At 58.5% G+C, this 25086-nt stretch overlaps 1 protein-coding gene across 4 annotated transcripts in view; it reads left to right on the top strand.

Annotated features, from left to right (window-relative positions):
- DYM (dymeclin) overlaps positions 1–22047 on the top strand; it is a 300303-nt gene extending 278256 nt beyond the window's left edge. For 2 of the 4 annotated variants that reach the window (XM_056138010.1, XM_056138009.1), the window contains exon 17: positions 21739–22047. In XM_056138010.1, coding sequence (XP_055993985.1) covers positions 21739–21888 — 150 coding nt within the window. In that variant the 3' untranslated portion in view covers positions 21889–22047. The remainder of the gene's footprint in view (positions 1–21738) is intronic. The other 2 variants (XM_056138012.1, XM_056138011.1) reach the window with 1 other exon arrangement.
- The last annotated feature ends 3039 nt before the right edge of the window (positions 22048–25086 follow it).

Raw genomic sequence — 25086 nt, 5'->3', positions numbered from 1 at the left:
GCCTTTGGCTCCCAGGGGCTAAAAATAGCCTCACGAACCTGCCCCTTTGCCTGTGCCTCTGGTGGCTTTGTTCAGAGCCTGAGCCCCAGAGAGACACACACGTTCCCTGGAGAATGAATGAATGACTCATCCTCCCGGCTCAGCTCTCAGAGGTGAGCTTCCGTGAACTCACATTGCGTTTGGAGCCCCGTGTTCACGCTCTCGATTGTATCCCAGAATGTCACACCGACTAAAGTGGGTGGTGGCTTTTTGTCAAGGATGTGAGCTTATTTCTTTTTCCTCCATTCAGTTGAAACATGGTTGTAGCAAAAGGCCTTATCTTTTGGAAGGAAAAGCACAGTTAAAAAAAAAAAATGTGTTTGGGGCTAGTGCTATAGCACAGCGGGTAGGGCATTTGCCTTGCACGCAGCTGACCCGGGTTCAATTCCCAGCATCCCATATGGTCCCCTGAGCACCGCCAGGAGTAATCCCTGAGGGCATGAGCCAGGAGCTTTGCATCGCTGGGTGTGACCCAAAAAGAAAAAGAAAAAACAATGCGTTAGGGAAACTTTACCAGTGAAAATATCCCAATAGCTTCTCTAGTTCTAGTTTCCTTTTTTATTGGGGGGGGGGGGGTGCAGGATTTGTATCTCACATCCCTGCCATTAGGCAAACATCAGCATCGTGGAGTCTGTGTCTTCTGCGTCCTTCCTGCTTATGGCGGGGAGATGGTAGCAGGGAGCTCCGCCCGGTGTCTCTGGCCATCTGCACCCCAGCCCCGAGCTGCAGGATCTAAGGACGAGAATGGGGAGCATCCTGGTCCTCTGTCCACTGATCCCCCCGGTTCCCGCACGTGGCCCCTCATTGGCTGCCACCTGCGTGTGGGCAGAGGAAGTCTCCTTCTCCTTCAGCCTGGGCCGGCACCGTCGTAGGTGGGGGTGAGCCTGGAGGTCAGGCCCCGGGGCACACATTGGGCTTGAGAGCCCAGCGGGACCGGCCAGCCGGGGAGGGGGCAGGGGGGGCGCGGCCCGTCCCCTTCACTGGCATCAGTGTCGCCCCTCGCCCTCACCTCCTCCCTCGACGGGGCGGGAGCGTTTCAAAGGCAGGCCGCCGCCACGGCTGGCACGGAGTCCGCACGGTAATTGCTAGCTGATGTGATTTCCCCTCTTATCTAGCAACCCGACTTGCCTCGAACCAGCCCCTAAAAACTGGGACTCCTCAGCCACAGGGGATGGGAGGGTTGGGGGGGGACATCCGCACCGCCCGTCTGTGGAGGTCACGACCCGAGGAGGGCCGGCCGGGGCGGTCACAGGCCCGGGCGCTGATAGCATCTCTGTTCCTGGGAAGCGGAAGGCTGCCAGGGCCCCTCGGCTCCAGCCAGCGCCCGGCTCCAGCGAGGCCGTGCTCTCCAGACGCTGCAGTTCCTGAGGGACGCCAGGGCTCTCCATGGGGAGGCCTTGCAGTTTCAGTTTGGAAAGAGCCCGTGGCAAAAGGGGCTCTGGAGGGAAACCTCCAGACGGGATTTGGGCGGGCATCACGTCGCGCCCTTGACCCCCAACCCCCTCCCCAGGCCCCGTTTGCCCACAGCCCACATCATGTCCCTTGCGCTCCTGTCCAGAAAGTTCTGTGTGGGCCCGGGAGGCCGTGCGGGTACGCTGGCTCTGAGGCACTCTCCACCCATGCTTCCTCAGTTTACAAAGTAGAACTGACGCTTGGGGTTACGGGGTCCAGGGGGTTGGTTTGGTTCCCCACACACACACACACAGATTCCAGAATTTTTAAAAAAAACACTGTGTGTGTGTGTGTGTGTGTGTGTGTGTGTGTGTGTGTGTGTGTGTTTGCAAGGAAAGATGCGTGGATGCTGACCATGGACCATTGGAACTGACTGTCCCAGCATCTCGAGCGTGAAGGAGGCTGGGAGTGGGACCCATCGCAGAGTGGAGGCCGGAGGCGCCGAGCCCTCACCTGTGACCGCTCGTGGAGGCAGCCGCGCCTTGGGCCTCCCCGCTCTCCTTCCCCTGTTCCAACTTGTCGTGCGCTTCTCGCCTCCCGCCTCCCCGCCCTGCGCTGCCCAGGTGGGCCGAGAAGCCGCGTGTGCCGGTGCCCCCTTTCTCTACCAGGACCGCAGCTCCCTGGGCCGCTCCTCCCCCTTAAGTCCTGGGGGAGACAGGCCCGCGGGAAGTGGGGCGGCGAGAGAGGATGGAGAGGTGAGAGTGCAACCCGGGAGTGATGCCCCAGCGCCTTCCGGATCGGGAGAAGGAACCGCCAAGCGCTGGCTCGTAGCTGCGGGTGTGAGACTGGCCAGGGCGGCGGTGGCGGGCCCAGATCCCTGATTTATTTCGTTTTGCTTTAGGTGGGGGTCACCGCTGGCAGTGCTCGGGGCATCCTCCTGGCTCTGTGCTCAGGGATCAATCCTGGCAAGGCTCACGGGACCCTCCAGGACACCGGGGGTCGAGCATGGATGGGCTGGATGCTCTATACATGCCCCCTGCTATCCCATCTTTCCGTGCCCCCAGATCACCAGGACCTTGATTCCTGTTTATACCCTCCGGGGGGTTGGTACCAGACTGAAACAGCCCCAAGAAGTCTGAAAGTCTGGCTCTTCCTCGGGATTGCCCCCAGCTGCTCGCTGGACGGAGAGGGCGTGCGAGGGGTTTGCTGGCCACTAGTGGCTGCTCACACGTATCCCCCTGGCCAGGACATTCTGTCCAGGTGATAAGCACCACAGACTCGCGCCAGGTGACACTGCCCTGTGCACCCGTTACCATCCGTGCGTTTGTTCTCTTCTATGGTCGCTTGGCAGTACAGAGGATTGAACCCAAAGCCTCATACTCACGAGGGCCATGTCGTGCCCGAGTCCCGGCCCAGCCCCTGTGTCTTTAGACATGTGCTTTGGGGGTCGGAGGGTGGCTGACCCTGATTCTATCCCTGCCATGGCATATTGTCCCTCACATCCGCCAGAGTCACTGCTGGGCTCACACCCTGGGCACTGCTAGCCATGGCTCCCACAAACAGGGGCGGTTGGGAAGGGAAGGGAAATTTGAAGCTGTAGGTGTGTGCGGACATTATAAATGTAAGAATTATTTTTATAATAGTGCATATTTTACTTGGCTGTAGGCTAATGCTTTGTTTGTTTTTGGGCCATACCCGGTGATGCTCAGGGGTTATTCCTGGGTCTGCGCACAGGAATCACTCCTGGCTGTGCCCAGCCCCTGGGATGCCAGGGATCAAACCCAAGTCGGCCGTGTGTAAGACAAACACTGGTTAGGGGGTTTCCCCAGCCCCCTAATGCTGCACTCTGACCATTGGAGAGGAGAGCGTCTCCCATTCTTCAGTGGCCACGCCTAGAAAAGGTACACGCCTGCGTGCTGAAAGGCACCGCATGGGACCAGAGATGTGGCCCAGTGGTCCCAGCTCTGGCTTTGCATGCCGGGTGACCAGGCTTCAATGTCCAGACCCACGTGGGCTCCCCAGCGTCACTGTAAGCATGGACCCCACCAAGAAGAGCCCCCAAAGTAAAGAATGTCCTTAGTCTCATTGTCCACAGCCATCTGACATCAGCTTCCAGTCAACCCGCTGGGGTGCTCAGGCCAAAGAGGACTGGACAGCAGTTGAAAATGAGTGACCGCAGCCTGCACAAACCACCCAAACACTGTGCTGGGGGGTGGACCCCGGGAACAGCAAGGCACGAGCCGCATGATCCCGGCATATGACGCTCCCGCAAAGGCAGAGCCCAGCTGTAGTGGCAAGACACGCAGCTGCGGGCGGCAAGAACAGAGGCTGCGATCAGGGGACTGGGGCCAGGTGGAGACAGCAGCCCGCCCTGTCACTCCCGCCAGCAAGAAGGCCAGGGAGGAAGCTCGTGGGCTGGAGCATGTGATTTGCATGCTGGAGACCCCAGCTCCGTGCCCCACGCCATGACCCCCCCTCCACCCAAGCACCATCAGGATTCGCTAAAAAATCAAGTGACTGTACCCATTGTCCCTAGCTGGAGCGATAGCACAGCGGGTAGGGCATTTGCCTTGCACACGGCCGACCCAGGTTCGATTCCTCCGTCCCTCTCGGAGAGCCTGGCAAGCTACCGAGAGTATCCTGCCCGCACGGCAGAGCCTGGCAAGCTCCCCGTGACGTATTCGATATGCCAAAAAAACAGGAACAAGTCTCACAATGGAGACATTACTGGTGCCCGCTCCAGCAACTCAATGAACAACGGGAGGACAGTGCTACAGTGCTTCACAGGGGGCTGGAGAGAGTGTGAGCAAAATATTTTGTAGGTTTTTTTTTTATTTTACTGTGGCATTGATCATAATTTTTAAAGCCCTATTTATTTTTTTATTATTGACTTCCGTGGATAGTGGAGTGTTTTTTGTTTGTTTATTTGTTTAGGTACTAGAAATCTTTTAATTTTTTTTTTTAGTTCAAAAGCATGCCAAGAATAAATGCTGCTGTTTAAAAAATAATAATACCAGCAGTTGGAGAGAAAATACGGGGGATAGGGCACTTGCCTTGCATGCAGCCAACCCAGGTTCGATCCCCAGCATCCCAGATGGTTGCTTGGAGCACCACCAGCAGTGATTCCCAAGTGCAGAGCCAGAATTACCCTTGAGCACCACTGGGTGGGGTCCCAAAACAAACCAAAAATGTTTAAATTAAAAATAATTTTTAAAAACTAATAATAATAGCAATTGTTGGTGAGCATGTGGAGAAATCACAACCCTTGCCCACTGTGGGTGGCATCGATCCTCTTCCAGGATTGAAAGCAAGGTCCCGAGTAATGTTTGCACACCCGCAGAATTCAGCCAGTGTAGGGTGGACAAATGGATAAACACAATGTGGCCCCCATCCAGGAGAGTATTATTAGGCCTTAAAAAGGAAGGAAGTTCTCTCACACGCTACAACTCGGATGGGCCTCGAGGTCACTTGGCAAGGTGAAATAAGCCGGTCATAAAAAGACAAATGATTCCATTCATGTTGGGCCTCCCACATTGAGGCACAGGGGCAGGACGGGCATGGTCAGGGGCCGGAGCGAGGGGAAGGGAAGGTGGTGAATGAGTTAGGAATTTCCGCCTGCAGGATGAAAAGGTCCTGGGGCTCTGTATCACCACTGCTGCGCGAATATCCCCATCGCTGTGCATTGAAAACCAGTTGTGAGCAGGGCCAGGAGATAGCACAGCGGGTAGGACACCTGCTTTGCACGCAGCAGGCCTGGGTTCGATTCCCAGCATCCCACATGGTGCCCCAAGCACCTCCAGCAGTGATTCCTGAGCACTGCCGGGTGTGGTCTAAAAACAAAAATTAAAAAAAGAGGAGATGGTGATGGAGTCCATTCCGGGCACCATGCAGTTCTCTGAGCATTCTAGGTGTTCCTGGAAGCCCCAAGCCCCAACGGGCATCCCCCAAAGGCCCCAGCACACAGAGCCCGAGCAGCATCACGTCCTGGGGTCCTTGTGCTGAATCACTGGCTGCTGGCTGAGAATTGCTGGGAGGCAGGAAGGGGGGGCTCAGAGCTCCTGAGCTCTGCTTGGAAGCCTCCCTTCAAAAAAAAAAATTTTTTTTTTTGTCCTCACTAAAATTGACTCTGAGAGCCAGAGAGAGCTCACCAAAGCACAGGCTTTGCATGCAGGAGGCCGGGGCTGGGTTTGGTCCCCAGCACCACATGGTCCCCTGAGCACCTCAGGGAGCAAGCCTCCAGCCCAGAACCAGGCATGACCCCTGAGCACTGCTGCACTGTGGCACTAAAACAAATAAAATGGTTGTGATGGCAAATGTGTTGTTACTTTTCTGTTACAAAAAGAAAAGCAAAGTGGGGGGCTGGAGTGATAGCACAGCAGGTAGGGCCTTTGCCTTGCACACGGCCTGACCCGGGTTCGATTCCCAGCATCCCGTATTGTCCCCTGAGCATAGCCAGGAGTAATCCCTGACTGCATGAACCAGGAGTAACCCCTGTGCATCGTTGGGTGTGAGTCAAAAAATGGGGGGGGGGGAAGAAAAGAAAAGAAAAGGTCCTACAGGTCTGAGCTAGAGAGGTGAATGTAGGCTACAGGTCCTGACCCCAGGTGGAAGCCATGCAAATCTTACAAATCTGTTTTCAGATGCTTGGTGGGTGGTTGGTTGGTTGAATTTTGTGTGTGTGTGTGTGTGTGTGTGTGTGTGTGTGTGTGTGCATGTGTTTTCTGGGTCACACCCTGGATGTGACCATACCATACCATACCATACCATACCATACCATATCCAGGTCATACTCCTGGATCCCGAGTTTCATGAAAATGCTCTACTTTTTGGGAAGAGCCGAAGAAGGCCTGAGCTAGAGAGGGTGGTGCTGAAGGCGTGAACTTGGGGTCAGCGGGGTCAGGGGCTCTGCAGTACTGGGTGTGAGGAAAGGGATCCTATCCCTGCTCTGAGACCAGGGGAGCCCCAGGTTTTGGGGTTTTTTTGGGTTTTTTGGGTTTTTTTTTTCCAGTCACACCCAGTGATGCACAGGGGTTACTCCTGGCTCTGCACTCAGGAGTGACTCCTGACGGTGCTCAGGGGACCATATGGGATGCTGAGAATTGAACTCGGGTCAGCCGCATGCAAGGCAAATGTCCTACCCACTGGGCTATCTCTCCAGCCCAAGGGAGCCCCAGGTTTGATCCCGTGCTGCGTGGTCCTATGCTTCTCTCTGTGACTGGTCCCTGAGCACTGGGCTGGGAGCAGCCCTCAGCCATACCAGGTGTGGTGTGTATACCTTTCTATGGAAGTATACATCCATATGGACTCATACATGTTTATGTGAAATACTAGGCATATGGGTCAGCAGCACAGCACGAGCCATGCATGGATGAGACGTGGGTTCAATCCATGATCACAATCATGATCATCCTGTTGTTCATCGATTGCCTCAAGCAGATGCCAGTAATGTCTCCTTTGTCCTAGTCCTGAGATTTTAAAGTGCCATATTCAAGGCTCTTTCAGGGTTAGGAGAATGAGACCCATCATTGTTACTGGTATTTAGCATATTGGGTACCCCACGGGGAGTTTGCCAGACTCTGCCGTGTGGGCAGGTTACATTCGGTAGCCTGCCAGGTTGTCCAAAATAAGAATGATATAATAAGATGTCTTCCGGGAGCTGGCTTTCATAGTCTCTGGGTCTTGGCCATTGATGGGATTACACGGCACCAGGGGGTCAGTTGGTGGGTGTGACCCCTGCCTACTGGAGGATGGAGGATCTGGGTGAAGGATGCTCAGCCCTGATCCGAGCAGGCTTGGAGATCTCAGCCCCGGGAGAGATGCCTTTGTTCCTCTGCTGGTACCTTCATGCGTGTGGAGAGTGGTCTCAGCATGGTTGTGGCTGGTTCTGGAGGTCTTCAGCTGCCGGAACTCTGTTCAGGGTGGGGAGGGAAACTCAACCTGCCCCCCTCCAAGGGACCCCGACGAGGACAATCCACACCACAGCAAATAATAATAGTAATAAAGTAAAACCAAAAACAAAAGTCCTTCTGTGGCTGTTCCAGTATGATTTGCTGGGCAGAGCGCCCCTAGCCAAAGCTTGTGATTTGTCCATGAGCACCTCCAGACTATTTGTATATTTTGTTTTGGGGTCACACCCGGTGGTGCTTAGGGGTTATTCCTGGCTCTGCACTCAGGAATCACTCCTGGTGGGCTCGAGCGACCACGTGGGGTGCGGAGGGTTTAACCCAAGTGAGTCCCGCTGTACTATTGCTCCAATCCCGGCAGCCTGTATTGCTGGCTTCTCTCTGATCTAGCCAGTTAGCAAAACAAGTGACTTTCAATATATTTAAACAGTCGAGTAGAGCAAAATAGCAAAATATTGTTTTTTTCTATACCACGAACAGTTCAGTGATTTCACCAGGAGCTAAATGACATAATACATAAAAGGTATGAGAAAAGAAAATGAAATTTTTATAACTTAGCAATCCTTAGGGTTCGGGCTCCTGTGTTTAAGAGTCCACAACCAGGTCGAGGAAGAAAGCAAATTAATGCTAGACATGTATATAATAAGCACCCAGGTGGCAGATTTCTTTGAGAGAAAAGAAACGACAATTTTGAGCATGGGATTACAGATGCAGAAATCTGAGAAGGAATAAAAGTGTTTATTTGGGACACGGTGATTTGGAAGATTCAGCCGTGCAGCTTAATGCACTCTTGCTGACTGTTTCAGACCCGGTTCTGCCGCTCTCCAGAGCCGTGCAGCGGCGACTCGTGCCCTGGCAGGTCTCGGTCCGTTTTGTGCTCATTTTAACCCTCAGCTGGGATGCAGTTGGACAGGCTAGCTCTGGGAAGTGAGAGAGTTCGCCTGTGTAGACAGCGCAGTGAACCATCTCTTTAGGGAGTACAAAATAGTAGTTCTTGATGGGGAGTGCTTTGAAAATGTGTATCTGCTTTTACAATTGTGTTTTCGATAACAGGTTCTTGGTGGGGCTCAGGGGTGGTTTGGGGGCTACACCCATTGGTTCTCAGGGCTCACTCCTGGTGGTGCTCAGGGAACCAATATGGGATGCCAGGGATTGAACCCACCCAGGTCGACTGCATGCAAGGCAAACGCCTTACCTGCTGTACTGCCTCTCTGGTCCCAGATAATAGTTTTGAATCATTATTCTCAAAGCGTTTTCCTCCTAAGTGCAAAAGGACTTTAGGGATAACCAAATAAGAATCACTGAAGTCCTGGAGTTAATTTTTATTCACCAGTGAATGGGTTTAGAAAATATCCCATTTTCATTTATTTGGTGCTTGGGGATTGAACCCAGGTCTCATGACTGCAAACCTTGCCTTGAAGGTACACACACACACACACACACACACACACACACACACACACGCACCAGCAGAGTGCCCAGAGGCTCAGGACTCGCTCCTGGCAGTGCTTGGGTACCTCCTGCATGCAGAGACTGGCCCCTGTGGAGCACCAGTTGTGGCTGTGTGGGCACCTGGGTCTGCTCCCCTAGCACCCCACCTCTAAACTAAGGGGGGACTTTGGGTAGGAAGCAGATCAGACATGGGAATGATGACGGGCACCCGCATGCAAAAATGACGGGGACAATTTTACCTTTAGAAGAGAGCGAAGCTGCCCCCGCCCTATGTGTGCATATGTGCGTGCGTGCGTGTGTGTGTGTGTGTGTGTGTGTGTGTGTGTATGAGAGAGACAGACAGACAGTCACATACCCTGCAGGGCATCTTTTACTTGCTCTCCGAGAACTTCTCACTTAGTGTCACCCTGTCCTCCCGCGCCAGCCCTGGTCCCGAGTCACACTTGGCCCCGTGGCCCGGACAGCATGTCCCATCCATGGATTTCTCCAGCTCTCCGAGGGTGATTGCTCGCATGGGGAGCTCAGTGTCCGGTGACTGGACCAATCATATGCCCGTGGTGCAGGGCGTTTCCGTCGCCCCCTCTGCCCTTCCCCACCCAAGCCCGTGGCCCCAGACACTTGCGTGGGGGATGGGAACTCGTTCTTGTTCTGAACCCACTGAACCTGCCACCCGGGCCCCTGTGGCATCAGAGCAAAGGTTCCCGAGCCGGCCCCTGGTCCAGCTGTGCCACCTGGCACCTGGGGGTGTGGGAGGGGAGTGAAAGTCGCAAGTGGCAGAACATTCCAGAGACCGAGAGCTCCTACTCAGGAACTGTGATGTCTCAAGCCAGTGGTCCTTGCCTCTTTCCTGGCCCTACTCTGTCCCTCGCCCTGGTGTCCAGACCTGAGTGGGGAGGCCATGAGGCAGATCCCATCCCATAGCAGATGCTGTTCCTCAAGGGGTGAACCCTGGCATGGCAGCGGGACACCCCCAAAGATGGGGCAGATGGAGGGGGACCCCAGCGCGCAGCAGGCCCAGTGACGGGGCGTCCTGTGCCACTGGCCTGAGCCCCATGGTGACCCTTTTCTCTGGAACCGTGCATGGGCTCTGGCCCCTCACAAGCATGCAGCGGGCAGTTTCGAGCTGGACTCCCTTTACTCGCGGCAGGGATGGCCCTGGCATGGCAAGGGCAGGCCTGAGCGACCCCAGACTCAGGCCACGGCCGCACAGACACCAGGGCCAGCCGCCTCTGGCACTGGAGTTGCACACAGGCGTGTGGCCTCGGCTCCGGCCCAGTGTCCAGCGCCGGACCCCTGGGCCTGGTCCCTCCCGTCCAACAGGCTGACGCTCAGAGGGGCGGCTGAGTAAAACCTCTCCCTCCAGAAGTGGTGCCGGGGCGCCTCCTGGGACCTTCCCAGACAGCTGGGCTCCGTCTGCGCTGGGCGCTTCCTCTGGGCTGCCGACGCTCGGCCGGGATTTGTCTGGGCCCCTGCAGCACACAAAGGCCTGGTGAGGTCCACGGAGGCTGTTCCCGGAGGCCAGCCCTATCACTGAGATAAAGGCTCATTAGAATGGAGCCAGACAGAGGATGGAAACGGAATTGTGTTTGTCTGCCCCTTTGTTTCCAGTGGGAAACCGAAGTTTACAAAGGTCACTGGGCCCAGGCGGATGAAACCCGACCATCCGCAGAACGAGGCTCGCGGCCTTTTTCTGGAGCTGTCGCTTCCGGGTCCTGATGGCCCTGCTGGGAGCGGGGCAGCTCTGGACAGCTGCCAGCCTCCCTCTGGTCACCTCGCCTCCCTCCCCAGGGCCACCCCTGTGGCTCAGGCCTGGACCTCCCCCTCCGATGGCCCGGCTGGGCCCCAGCCACCTCCCTCGCCCTCCGACCCCACACGTCCAGGGACCCCTGTGCTTTCCCCGGCCTCTGCCCTTCTGCTGCCCACGTGTCCCTCCTCCCCTCCCACCTGCCTAGCTCCTGTCTGGTATCTACGGCTCACCCTGGACTGCTGCCTCCTTGAAGCCTTTCTTGATCTCCTTTTCCCGATTGCAGTGATTTCCTCCCTTCCCCGGGCTCGCTCTGACCACAGACCCCCAGGATGCGCCCCTCTCGTGCCTGCTCGTGGAGTTCTTGAGGGGAAGAAACGGGGGCTGCTTAGGCTTGGCTCACTGCTCCTGGCTCGGCCCTGGCAGAGTTTGGGGTACCCTGCCTGGAGCCAGAATCTGAACTGAAGCCCATTGCATTCCTGGCCTGTTCCCCGGCCCCCTGCTTGCCTGGCCGTGGCCCTGGCCGCCTCGGGCGGGGGGGGGGGGCCCTCCCTGGGGGAGCCACAGAGTCAGAGTGGCTGTTTCCTTCTCCCTCTTTCCTTCCCTTTTCCTTGTCGTCGTCATCTCTCCCGTGGCCAGGTTTGGTCGTGGGACTCGGCGTGTGTGCTCCCCCCAAGAGACTGAGGCTCCAGCCACAGTGCTCACTGAGCACACGATCCAGCTCCAGGCATGACACGTGCCACGGGGAAGTGCCCCCACCTGAGGTAGTGCCCGGCACAGGGCAGTGGCGCTGGGGGCTGCCTTGTACCCCAACCCGATCTCCTCATAGTCCACCCCGGCACCCCGCCTTTGCTTCCACATCCCGCCCTCCTGCTGCCGCCTCTGTCTGAGGCGCCATCCTTGAGAAGCCCCAGAACTCAGAAGTTTGCCATGCTGGGCATACGGCCATTCTCTAGAAAATTTCATTGTTTTCAGCTGATTTTCTTACCTCTTTATTCTTATTTCTCAGTTTTAAGATTTTTGTTTTTGTTTGGGGGAAACCACACCAGGAGATGCTCAGGGCTTACTCCTGGCTCTGCACTCAGGGGTCACTCAAGATAGAGCTCAGAAAGTTACAGGGTGCTGAGTCAGCTCTGTGCAAGGCCAGCACCCTACCCACGTACTATCAATCCAGCCCCCTGAATTTTATCAATTATTTTTTAAAATGTTATATTCGAATGCCCAAAATTTACCCCAAGTATTAACCAAAAAATATATATCTTTTCATTATTTAAATGCCTCCTGTATCTTGTATCTTGAATCGCAACATGTTGATTATTTAAATTTAGAATTTCTCTCAGAATATAGCCTTTAAGATGTCTTGTGAATATTTTCAAGGCAAATTCCAGCCTTATTTAATTTTCACGCTTGCGGCATGTGGCAAATCGAGTTATCCACGGCCAGTCCCTGGAAGTACGTGAAGAGATAAGCGATGTATCTTTCTGTGGTGAAATATGTAAACTTGGAACAATTAGAGCCGGTGTTATAAAACATCGGACCCTTTTCCTCTTTCAGCTTCGGCCGTGTTTTGGAAATGACGGCGGTGGGACCTTTAATCGCTCCAGCCGCAGATGCCTTGCTCGCTTTCGGGGCCGGGATCTGGGGAGACGTGGGTGAGAGTGAAAGGGAGCTGGGCACAGCCCTGGGGTTGCCCCTTGCCCTCGGACTCTGAGCTTGCTCAAGAAATACCCTGGCACTGCCCGATGGGTCCCGCACCATTTGCGCTGCAATCCGGCCCAGCCTCCTGGGAAGCCAGGGTCCAGCGGGTGACCACCTTGGGGGCAGTGACGTGCTCACGCTGGGCCCTAGTATCAGAGCCGGGTGCTCCTCGAGGGCATCCTAGACCAAACCCTCTGTCCTGCCACTCACAGCATGGACGGGAGCGAGTCCGTGTCCCGGCCTGCCCCGCTGGGGTGCTGAGGAACATCAAGGCACACAGCTGCAGGGCTTTGCGCTGCGTGCAGGGAGATCGGACTTGGGGCGCTGTGTGTCCTGGTTGTGCTTGCCAGGGGGTGCGCCCTTTGCTTGGGGTGGGGCACATTCTGGCCACAAGGCCGCTGTTCAGGACTTGTGGCCCCCCCTGGAGCTGGGCCGGGCAGCCTGGCCTGTGTTCCCACACCATGGCCCAGCCCCTGCCTCCAAGGGTTCATGCTGCCAAGGGCTGTGGAGACAGGACAGGGGCCGAGACTCTGGCCCTCCACACACCCAGACAGGGTTTGATCCCTGGCTCCCCATACGGTCCCCCAAGCCCAGCAGGAGTGAGCCCTGAGCGCAGAGCAGGAGTCAGCCCTGAGCACCGTGGGCACAGAGCAAACTTCTAACAGCTGGGGGGTTCTTAGAAGAGAAAGGGGGTCTGGAGCAATAGCACAGCGGGTAGGGCGTTTGCCTTGCACACGGTTGACCCGGTTTGATTCCCAGCATCCCATAGTATCCCCCGAGCACTGCCAGGAGAAATTCCTGAATGCATGAGCCAGGAATTTCTGCATCACTGGGTGTGACCCAAAAAAGAAAAAAAAAGAGAGAGAGAGAGAAGAGAAAGGGGACTTCAGGGCCAAGCTCGTGGGGTCAGGAGATAGGAGTGTAGTCATGGAATCTACCCTGTTGATTATTTTGTCCTAGGCTTCCTTGTAGTAGTGGGGTTTGGGTTATTATCTATCTTTGTTTGGGGTGGGACTGAGGCCCCACCCAGAGGTGCCCAGGGCTAGTTCATGGCCCCGGCCGTGCTCGGCAGGACCTTCTGAGGTACTGGGATGGAACGAGGGCCCAGCCCTGGGCTGTCTCTGCGCTTCCATGGACACCTTCCAGGTTGCAGCCAGAACAGTCCCCGCGAGAGATGGTGAGAGCCCATGTCCAGCCTGCTGCCCCTCGGCCATCACTGTAGCCTCCTGGGCTCCACCCAGAGCCCCCCACTGACCTGCCAGTGACCGACACGGGGTCCCCATGTGTCCAAGTGTTCCTGAGATTGCGGGCCGCCCTCCAGAGCAGGGCACAAGGTCAGCTCCTGAAGGGGTACAGCCCATCCCCTGGCCCTCGGGCGAGGGGTGAAGGCTGCACACACACCCCATCTTGGCATCGTGGTGCCCACGCTCTCCGTCACTGTCAGCTGCCGTGCCAGAGTCCTGACAGTGCCCAGCCCAGGGTGTGTTTCGGGAAGCGTGGGGGCCACGTGGGCTAAGTTTGGGCAGAAGAATGCAGACCATGCAGTTTTTTAAAATCATAAACTGTCGGGGTCTGGAGCGGCTGACCTAGGTTTGAACCCCAACATCCCTTGCGGTCCCCTGGGCACTGCCAGGAGTGAATTTGAGTACAGATCCAGGAGGAATCCTCAGCATCACAGGGTGTGACCCCCCAGAGAGAGCTCTGCCTGCCAGGGTTCTAGATGCCCGCCTGAGCCCCAGTGCCCGGCCCCTCGCCAGGCCGTGAGGAACTTCAGGTCAAAAGGAAAGTCACTCCTCCTGACCGGAAGCTTCCCAGGGCAGCAGGGGACAGTACCTGGTCACCGAAAGTGAGACACCCGTGGCCTTGAACGAGGCAGCACCCAGCAGAACGCGAGCCCATCCCCTGGCCAGGCCCCTGGGTTGCGCCTGACCCCAGACCTCCCTGCCCACTCCCTCTCCCTGCTTTAGAGCCCGCGGAGCCCGAGGCCTGCATCATTTGGGATTGATTTTTCTAGCTGGCATTTTAGCCATGAGACCTGAGATGATAAACCATTGCTGGGGCAGCCGCCCCTCCCCCACCCCCCGTTTCCCCGTGGGCTCGAGGGGGGCTGTCATTGTCTTGGAGGGGGGTTCTGGGGATGTGGGCCAGCCACACTGAGGTCCTGTGACTGGGCCTCCCCAGCCCCTTGGCTCCAATTCTGGCTCCTGCCCCCAAGGCAGGTCCTTGTCCCCTCGGGCTGCAGGCCTCTGGCAGGGCAGACTCTGCCTCAGCATGGGAGTCTGATGCAATGAGGGACTGTCCCCTTGCTGGGAGAAGTGTCGCAGGCCCCATCCCCCGCCCTGCTGTGACACAGCCCTGGAAGTGTTAGTGTCTTGACTCCGTTTTCAGCTCCCAGAGAGAGGGAAGGGACTTGGTCTGACCAGGCGTCCCACCAAGCCTGTGATGAAGAAGGATGCCCTGGGGACCCTCTTAGGACGAGGCACAGAGGGAAGGGTCAGCTTTGATCTGCCTTAGTTCTCGGTGTGGGCTTACAATGCTCCCCTCCCAACCCCGCCCACCCTCTCAGGTTTTCAGAATCAAAGATTTTATTGTTGTTTGTTTGTTTTTGCTTTTTGGGTCACACCCGGTGATGCTCAGGGGTGACTCCTGGCTCTGCACTCAGGAATTACTCCTGGTGGGGTGCTCAGGGGACCATATGGGATGCCGGGAATCAGACCCGGTTCGGCCACGTGCAAGGCAAACGCCCTCTCCGCTGTACTGTCGCTCCGGCCCCAAAATCAGAGCTTCTGAAGGTTGGCGCCCCCACTGCCGTCCTGAATGGGAGATGAGGTGCAGCCTTGCTGCCCCGGGCGCGGTAGACAGGCAGCGGCCCCCGTGCGCTGGAGGGTAGCCCCGCACCGTCCCAGGATGGGGGCTAGGATAGGAGGACCCTGTGCACGTGTGGCGGCCTCCGGGGTCTCCCCACGACGCTGGCTCTCCTCCCCTCTTCCCTCCTGAGCCCTCCTCCTCGCCCACCTACTGGCCCCCTCTCTGCCCCTTCCTGTTTTCCCTGAGAGGAGTCAGACAGACGGCTCTGATTAGTCCTTTTTTTTTTTTTAGGGTTCCCTCAGCCTTTATTTTTTTTTTATTAGTGAAACACCATGAGGTACAGTTGTAGATTTATATTTTTTTGTGCTTGGGTTTCAATTATACAATGATCAAATACCCATCCCTCCACCAGTGCCCATTTTCCACCACCATGGATAATATCTCCCCACCCCCATCCCCCCATCCCACCCTACCTCTGTGGCAGGGCATTCCCTTTTGTTCTCTCTCTCCTTTTGGGTGTTGTGGTCTGCAAAAGAGGCATTGAGTGGCAATCATGTTCAGTCCATAGTCTACTTTCAACATGCATCTCCCCTCCTGGGAGGATCCTCCAAACACCCTTTATTTGGTGCTCCCTTCTCTAGATTAGTCCTTTCTGTCAGTACGCTCTGCTTATCTCCTGCCCCAAGCCTGGCGGCCAGTTACTCATCTGACTGGACACACACACACACACACACACACACACACACACACCCATCACCGCCACACCAGCCCCGCCAGACATCTGACTGGACAGACACACACACACACCCCGCCACACCAGCCCCAGGTTCCCAGCCCATGCCTCACCCCCCCCCCCCCCCCCCCCCCGCCCCCATGAACCACAAGGGATGCAACAGTAGCAAGACTGGCTTGTAAGTGTTGCAGCCTTTTTTCCCCAAGAGCGAGAAGCTTCAAAGCTAAAGGGCGTCTGAGGTGATTCTGTGTGCTCACTGGCCTGGAACAATCTCTTGGAAAAGCAAATTGAAAGTGCGAGCCATTGAAAGTGCTTTTAAGGGACCTGAGGGACGGTCCAGGAGGTGACCCTTGCCTCGCACGCAGCCCAGTGGACCGTGAGCCCAGTTTGAATCCCCGGCGCTGCATAGGGTCCCCTGAGCACCACCAGGGGTCACTCCTGAACAAACAAGCCTCTGAGTACCTCTGGGGGTGGCTAAGAAGAAAAAAAAAGGCAAAAAAAAAAAATACCCAATCTGTGACTAAAGCGAGTTTCCTTTCATAAGGTGTGTCTTGGAACTGTTAGTGGGTTTTGTATTAACTGATCCCTTGGGCCGGGGGGTAGGGGGCACACCTGGCTTACCGCTGCCTCTGCTCAGGGCTTACTCCTGGTGGGGCTCAGGGGACCCCAGGCCGTGCTGGGGTCAGACCTGGGTCCAGTGCATGCAACATACGCCTTAAGCCCCGCACTGTCCTGTCCCTCGGGCCCTCCCTCCGAGCCTCAGCGTGCTGGTGGCGTCGCATGTCTGTGCCTGCCTGCCTCTGCCGTGACATGATTCTTCAAGCTCAGAGAATCAAGGCGCGGAGACATAACGGGAATTCACTCTCTTGGATCCAGCCCCCGTGTCCTTGGAGGGAACCCGGGCTAGGCTCCCTCCAGAAGAAATCCCGGCCAGCAGATCGTCAGGGGTGGGGGGGGGGGGGGTGTCTCGCCAGCGCTGTGCTCCCGCCCTCCGCCGGCCCTCAGGACGGGGAGCAGGAAGCAGGTGTCCTCGTCCCGTTCCTCGAGCACATTCACTGGGACCCCACGCCGGACCACAGAGCCCATTTCTGCCCCCACACACGGCTCCCAGCTCGGGGAGCACTCGGCCTGAGCACGCCCCGAGAAACAGTGGGGGAGCGGGGGAGCTTCCTGCCCTCTGGAGTAGAAGGTTCTCTCCGGAACGGTGGAGCCCTCTGCCTTCCCAGGATTCAGGCAGGGGGCTCCTGAGTGTGACGGTGCAGGTTCCCCAGGAGGGACGCTGTGCTGTCTCCTTGTCTCTTAAACACACTGTGGCAAAGGCTGAAATCCCCCAAACCTGGGGTGGGGATAAGCACCGCGTGCCATCCCCGGAACAGCCTCCTTCCCAAATAAATAAAGCCACACAGCCTCACGGCCCCCATGCCTGAAACCTGCCCCCTGGCGCTCCATGTGGCCCCATAGAGACCAGTGCTGCCCTCCCGGACATCGGGAAGCCCTAGTTTGGGTGCACTTGTAACTCGGTCCATCCATACAGCAAGGAAAACTTCGGCCGCGTGGCTGCTGCCTGGGGGCGTGGTCCCTGGGTCTCCAGGTCCACACGCTCCTGGGATCCCAGAGCCAGCTCCCCTGAGGCCCGGCCCCTGCCCTCTCTCCTCCCTCTGAGTCCTGCCCCATGGGACACCGTGGCCCCCTGCGGCCCCCTTTCCTCTCCCCTGAGCCTCAGGCACACACCCCCTGTGACTGCCGCTCACCTCGCTGCCATAGGGGTCCGGGTGCAGGGGTGCGGCGGGGAGAGCCCTGCTTTCGTCGTCCCCCCGTGAGCCTCGGCCTTGAGCCTGACCATCCCGGGCCTTTCTGCCACTCTCTGCCTGCCTCGGCTCTCGCTCACATGGCCTGGCCCCCGCCACCCTCTCGGCGGCTGGGTGGCAGCCAGGGTGGCCATCCAGGGCGTCTTTGTCGTCCTGCCGCGCCACTCTTGAGTTCCGAGTGGCCCCGGGCTCCCTGGAGCCGTGCCCGGCGCTTGCTCGAGTTTCCGGCGCTATCCGGGGATCTGTCGGTGGAAGACGAAGGTGCCGCTGAGCGTGGTGGCCATGCAGCGACGGCAGCGGGGGTTCCCGCGGTCAGCCGCCAAGCCAGAGCTGCCCCTGACACAGATCAGACCTTCGCTCTGTCTGCGGGCCGGGTGTCCGGATGGTTGATTCACCGGGGCTGATGAGAACGTCCCGGCCCAACGTGAGAGTCCAGCGTGACCTCTGGCTCCAGAGCCCAGGACGGCACGCTGGCCGCCGGCCACTCTAGACCGAGGCTAGACTCCGGGCTGGGGGGGTGGTTTCTGTCCTGCTGCGCAGTGGCCCAGAGCGAGCCCTGAGCTGAGGTGCCCACTCCCTGTCCTCTGCTAGCCGCTTCTCTTTTTCCCTAGAGACCCCTCTCATTTTGGGGGGGGAGGGGAACACTCAGGGGTCCCTCCTGGTGGTGCTCGGGGGACCCTATGGGATGCTGGGGATGGAACACCGGGTGGGCTGTGTGCAAGGCAGGTGCCCTCCCCTCTGTCACTCCGGCCTGAAGACCACTTCCACTTTCCCAGAGCTCTCAAGGGCCTCAGGCCCGGACACTCGCTTCCATGGAGGAACGAAGACTCCCCCGAGCCCCGCGCTGCCCGCCCAATGTACACACCCCAGCCATCACAGAGAGCAAACATGTTCCTCAGCCCATGCTCCAGGCTGGACAAGGAACCCAGCGGATGGAGACTGAGGTCTGACATCCTGACTGACGTTCCTGAAACTGAACCCCAAGTCAGAGCATGTCCCAGGCCCAAGGCACGGTCCTCTCCTTGTGTAAGACCCGGAATGTGCTCTCTAACACTCCAGAAACACAAAAACACAACTAAGAAAATGTGTGTCTCTCGTGCCCACTGACACCAAATAAAACCTTTCATCTTGGCCAAGGAGATGGTCTTTATGGCTGCAGGAGACCTGGGTCCAGCCGGCAGTGCCTCCGGTCCCCTGCGCCCCGAGCCAGAGCACAGGGTAGTTGGGAGAAAACACAGGTCAGGAAGACCAGAGCGATAGCACAGAGGGAGGGTGTTTGCCTTGCCCACCGCCAATCCAGGTTTGATCCCCGGCATCCCATATGGTCCCCTGAGTATTGCCACGAATAATTCCTGAGTGCAGAACCAGGAGTAACCTTTAGAGCATGGCCGGATGTGACCTAAACAGCCAAAATAAATAAAAATAAAAAGGTATCTTAGCTCTGTGAGAAGGGAAGGAAGGGAAGGAGGGAGGGGTCAGAAATTAATGATGTCTTCCCTGTCATTTATTTACTAGAGATGGGGTGGGTGTGTGTGTGTGTGTGTGTGTGTGTGTGTGTGTGTGTGTGTGTGTGTGTGTGCGTGCGCACGCGCGCGCACGCGCATCACAGAGAACAGCCCCAAAGCTACACATAAAACACTTCTTTTCTTTTCCTCAGATTTCTGAGGTCTTTATTTATGTATTTATTTTGCTTTTTGGGTCATACCTGGCAATACACAGGGTTGCTCCTGGCTCTGCACTTAGGAATCACTCCTGGCAGTCCTCGGGACCATATGGGATGCTGGGTATCAAACCCGGTCATCTCCCTGCAAGGCAAGCACCCTCCCCACTGCACTGTCCCAGCAGTGGCCCGTGAAACTTTCTAGCAGCTCATTTGCTCTTGGAGAACAGAGGCAGTGGTTCCCCCCACTCCCTGCAGTGCGGGCATGGTGGGTCCTGGGTGCTGTCAGCGGTGCCGGTGCGGCAGTGTCATCGGGGTGGGTATACCCAGCACGATGATTGGATTTGGTTTAGTTTGGAGACCACACTCGGAGATCTCCGGGGACCCAGGTCCATGCAGTGCCAGGGATCGAGCCTTGGGGGTCCCGCATGGCAGAGCTGGTCGCTGCCACCCTCCCGGTCGTCTCCACGGCCACCCCAGCCCCCTTTTACTTTCTTGCCCACTTGTCACTTGCAGAATAGTTTACTCTGGGGTTAGAGGAGTCTAGCTGCTCCGAGATGACACGCCGTGGCAGGTGGGGGGACGCTTTGTGGTGTCATCTGAGGTGGGAGTGGAGGGTACCTTCCCCACATCTGCCTGGGCCTCCGTGGAGGGTGCTCTCACCTGTTAATCTTATGTGCTCGGGGGCTAGTGGCACCCCCAGCGGTGCTCGGGGCTTACTCCTGGCTCTGCACTTGGGGATCACTCCTGGCGGAGCTCAGGAAACCACGTTCAGGACCAGGGATTCGGACCCGGTCCTGTTTATAATGCTAGACCAGGACCGTGCCCGTTGGACGGCTGCTCTGGCCCCTGCCTGGTTCCTCCTTCCAGCTGGATCTTGCCAACTTCTGTCGAAGCAGGAAGGCCGGTCTACTTGGTGCTGGGGGCTCCAGCCTAGGTGTCTGTCCTGGTTAGACAGATTCTTCCGGAAGCGTTGGCTGGACCTTGCCTCCACTCAGGGGCTCTCCCCAGCCCTGCCCCATCCTGCCCGGCCCTGAGCCCATCATTGCTGAGGAAGGTCACCGGCTAGACGTGCTTCTCTGTGTGGCACTGCCCCAAGCTGTGGGAACTGAAAGAGGCCGTGGGCGGGAGTTGGTCAGCCTTTTACGAACACCTCCACTTCCTCCTCCGGCCCCTCATTCTCTCCTGGCCCCAGCGCCAGGCTTGCTCCAGCTGGGGGAGGGGGGACACCCCACCCTCCTAGCTTGTACTTCCGCTTCTCTCAGCCCCCTGCCTCGGGGTAGCCGTGTGGTCCGCTCCTGGCCAGCGAGGTCCCGGCACCTGCCCAGAACAATGCTCAGACCCACCCACAGTCAAGCCACCACATTAGCAACAGACCCTGGCGGGGCTACTGTAATGTCACTGTCCTTTCTGGGGGAGGGTGCGGGGGCCACTCCTGGCAGTGCGCAGGACTGGCTCCTGGCTCTGTGCTCAGGGACCACTCCGGACGGGACTTGGGGAACCGTCTGGGATGCCGGGGATCGAGCCTGCATATGCCGCGTGCGAGGCAAGCGGCCTGCCCGCTGTGCTGTCGCTTTGCACTGAGCGGTCACTTCTCAGACTGACTTTCGACTCAATGCGTGCATATGCCCGTATGCTTGCATGTCCGCGTATACACGCATGTTTGCATGTGTGTGCGCACACTCATGTGCTCTCCGCGTCTCCCACCTGTAACCCGCCCAGCTGGCATCGTCGTGGTTCAAGCCTGTCTGCCCTGGCACTCATCCCGAATCCCTGTAAGCGGTGGAGCCAAGCCCCCTAGTCCCCCACGATCCCCGCCCCAGGGCCCCGCTCAGACCCTCCAGAGACTGCAGGATCCAGGGAGCCCCCCATACCTCCCTGTTCGCGGCCACCCTTTTCCGGCCTCCTTTTCCTCCTCCTCAGCCTGGGGCATCCTCCTGACTGCCTGGCCTTAGTCCCACTGCCCCGCGAATGGGGACCAGGTAGCCAAGGGGCCACCTGGCCCGAGCCACAGTCCTGCGCTGCGCCAAGGCCAGGTCAGGCTGGAGCCAAGGACCCAGCACCAGAAGACAGTCCCCTCCCCAGGGGCAGGGAGGAGGCCTGGGGCTGCCTGCAGACCCCCGCAGGCATCGGGGCAGCACCAGGGAACTGAGAACCTGCCCCAGTGCTGGACACAGCCGAGGGAAGGCCCCAAGGCACCGCCCAGGCCTCCCTCCCCGCCCGTGAGCTGAGACTGTCCCCTCTGGTCCCCAAGGAGGAGGGGAGCGGCACAGGCGCCCTGGGCAGGCCGGGGACAGACGGACAGAGCTCAGGTGGCATCAGACGCCACTCTCTCGCCCTCTCCGCCTGGCGAGGCCTGTGCCGGCCGCACTCAGGCACCCAGGGCCCCACCTGCACTTTCATCCACTCTCTGGGGAGCCCCATGACCCTGGGCGGGGGCCCCCTGTCCCCCCACCACCTGGGCCTCGGGAGAGTCTCACATGGCCTCACTTCCTTTGCAGAAGTTCCCGGAGCTGAAGTTCAAGTACGTGGAGGAGGAGCAGCCCGAGGAGTTCTTCATCCCCTACGTGTGGTCCCTGGTGTACCACTCGGCCGTGGGCCTCTACTGGAACCCGCAGGACATCCAGCTCTTCACCATGGATGCCGACTAGGCGGCCCGGGCGTCCTCAGGCCATGCAGATGTCTCTTCTCCCAAGATCACTTCCAGGTGGCTGCCGTCAGGGCGGCCCCGGGCACTGCGCCCCATAACGCTCGGGTCCCCAGCCTGGGTGCCCGTCGGCGGTGGGCAACTCAGCCCAAGTGAGGCGCACAGGGCAGGGGCGGGGCGGGGGGGTGCGCAGAGGAATAAATGTGAAAACTCACCGTTCCACACGCCGCCTCCTTCCCCTTCAGAATCCCTGGGCGTCCGCACGCTCCACTGGCCCTTTTCATCGTGATTTTTGCATGCTCAGGATTTTCCTTCCCCCCCCTCCGGTCTGTGGCGCGTTTGTGCAACTCCGTCAACACCAATTGATCGGCGTGAGAAGGAGGCCAGGGGGTGAGAGAAGGGCTGGAGGCAGAGGTGCCGCGGTGCCAGGCTGTGGAGAAGGGACCCCCTCCAAGGAGGAAACGGCTTCCCCAGGCCAGTCCCGGCCTCTCCTTGTGTAGACGTGACCTCTGAGCTGTAGCCGGAATGAAATTGGAATCGAGCACAAATTAAGTTAATCTACCCCTTATTAATCACTGGGAACAGGAAAGGCCGCATTTGGAAAGCGTCTTTCCCCACCACCCAGACAAACGGGAGTGGGGGAGGGAGAGCGGGGAGGGGCAGCTGTGAGTGATTGACTCCGCATCCCACACAAGGTAGAGAACACGGTTTTCTCGTCATCTCGGGCTTTGCAGAAAGTCGGGGGGAGGGGGTGGGGGCTGGAGCAATAGCACAGCGAGGAGGGTGTTTGCCTTGCACACGGCCGACCTGGGTTCGATTCCCAGCATCCCATATGGTCCCCTGAGCACTGCCAGGAGTGATTCCTGATTCCTGCCCTGCTGCTGGCCTGTGCCCCGGGAATGCCCCTTGGAGACCCGAGCTCCAGGCACCCGCACAGGGACCTTTGCCAGGGGATGAGCCTGGCAGGCTAGTGCCGCCCATGCTGCAACCGTGACCGGGGACCGTGAGTCCCCTGGAGACGGCGGCTCTGCTGGTGGCTGAGAGGCGGTGGGCCCTGTCCTTCTGGTCATCTCCGCGGCCGCCCCTCCTGTTGCCAACACGCACAGAGGGGTCGGGCTTCCGTCTGTTCCTGGGCGTTGACTTGGCCCGTAGAACAACACAGCGGGTCCCATCGAGGCAGAGCCCGGGGCAGGCACCGAGCCCCCGCCCTGGTCTGGGGACGGAGGGGACCGGCCTTTGGATAGTTGGTCCCAGAGGCCAGAGGACCACAGCTGCCGCGAGGGAAGGAAGCCACAGCCTCCTCCGGGGTCTCTGAACCCACATGGTGCCTCCTCGGGCCCCCGTCTCCAGCTGAGCCCTACCCCCGGGCCCCCTGTCCCCATCAGCCACCCACTGGACATGTCCAGCTCCAGTCCCAGCAGAGGAGCCCAGCAGACGCCCCCCCCCCCCAGCACGGCCCCCTGCAGGGCTCTCTCTCTCTCTCTCTCTCTCTCTCTCCCCCCCCCCCCCCCATGAAAGGTGAGTTACGTGGCAGCCGTGTTCCCGCAGCCATGGCTCTCATTAAGCGTGTGGGCATGTGGATCGCCTTGGAATTATTCTGCTGCCCACCACACAGACTGGACACTCATGTGTCTGGAAGTCAGTCGGCATCTGATTCCAACCCGGGGTTTGGAGCCACTGCTGGTGTCTTCAGTGCAGACACCTGCCAAGGTGTGTGATGACAGGGAACCAGCACCCCCCAGTCTGGGCCTCACAGGGCAGCCGAGCACAGCAGGCCGGGGAGACACAGGCAGCTCAGGGACAGAGGCAGAGTGGACGCGGGAGACCGGGGTCCCCTCCCCAGGACTGCCCACTATGTGCCCTGGACACCACGCTAGGCGTGGCCCCAGCACCACCAGATGTGACCCTTCCCCAATGAAAGAAGGTCCCTGGAGGTGACGCAGGGATGGAGGGATGACAGACAGCCAGTACAGACAGCCCGGCCCTTGCCCCCGGGAGCAAGTGACCGGAAGCAGCATCACCCCGCACCCAGCGCCCTCGAGCAGCTCACACATGCGTGGGGTGACATGTCTGGGCGCCAAGTGCCTTCTTGCACCCCGACTTCAGTAGCCAAGCATCCTGCGGGTCCTGGGTGGGGCACGAGGTGCCGTGGGCTGTGCCGCCTCCCTGTCGCCCGAGCCGGATGTAAGCCAAGGTTCCGCATTCGCTCGAGGCCCTGAACCTCCCACTCCCTGGGGCTCTGGGCCTCCCCTTGCCATAGATGCCGCTCCGAATTAGAAGACCTCTGACACCAAAGCCAGGTGCCACCCCATGGCCAGCCGAATGCCAGCACCCTCTGTCGCCCTCTGTTCTCTGGCTCCCGTGACTGGGGAGCACTGGTAGACGATGGTCCTTAACCCGTGGGGAGGACGGTGAAGGCTCCCAGTGTCAGCTTATTAAGGTGCCGCCACTGGGGGTGCCCCAGAACCAGAGCCACGAAGACTTAGCAGCCGCCCCACCCCGTGGCCACATCCGGATTTCCCGACTTTACAAGGGTGTAGGAAGTGGTAACTCCTCAGACAGCCTCGGAATGAGCCAACACCCCAGCGAAACAGGCCCTGCCGCTGGCCACGCAACAGCCGCCCACGGCTGGGGTGCGTTTGCACAACACGGTGGGTGACCCGCAGGTCAGGCTTCCCCGGCGTCCCTAGCCGGAGGGGTGGGTTTGGACAACTGAGGCCTCCAGCGCTCTCAGAAGGTCCCTCCCGGACATGGCCCCGGCGACTCCAGGAAACTCCCCACAGTGTGGGCCCAGATTGCTGTGGGGAAGCCGTACCCCAGCTGTACCCCCAAGTGTTAGCGTCCCACCCATATACCCTCACCCAGAAGAGGAGGAGTCTCCCCGGGGAAACAGCAACTCCAGGAGCCCAGAAGCCTCAGTATCATCCGAACTCCTGGTGTCGGGGGTGGAACCAGGAGTCCCGGCAGCTGAGGCCACCCAGACCGTGATGCGCAGCTAGGACGGGAGCATAAACCAAGGCAGCAGGCTTCATCCCAGCGTGCCCAGGGCCCCAGCAGGCCAGATGCGGGAATTCGCCTGGATTTTTTTTAAAACGATCAGTGGGATCAAAGCTTGCCCCAGCTCTCGGTCACAGAATTCGAAACAGGCCCACCTCCCGTGTTCAGAATATATATATATATATATATATATATATATATGCAT

The sequence above is a fragment of the Sorex fumeus genome, unplaced genomic scaffold (assembly GCF_029834395.1).
Source record: "Sorex fumeus unplaced genomic scaffold, SorFum_2.1 ptg000128l, whole genome shotgun sequence".
NCBI lineage: Eukaryota > Metazoa > Chordata > Mammalia > Eulipotyphla > Soricidae > Sorex > Sorex fumeus.
Note: the sequence above shows the minus strand (reverse complement) of the source record. Positions and strands in the feature narration are given on the sequence as shown.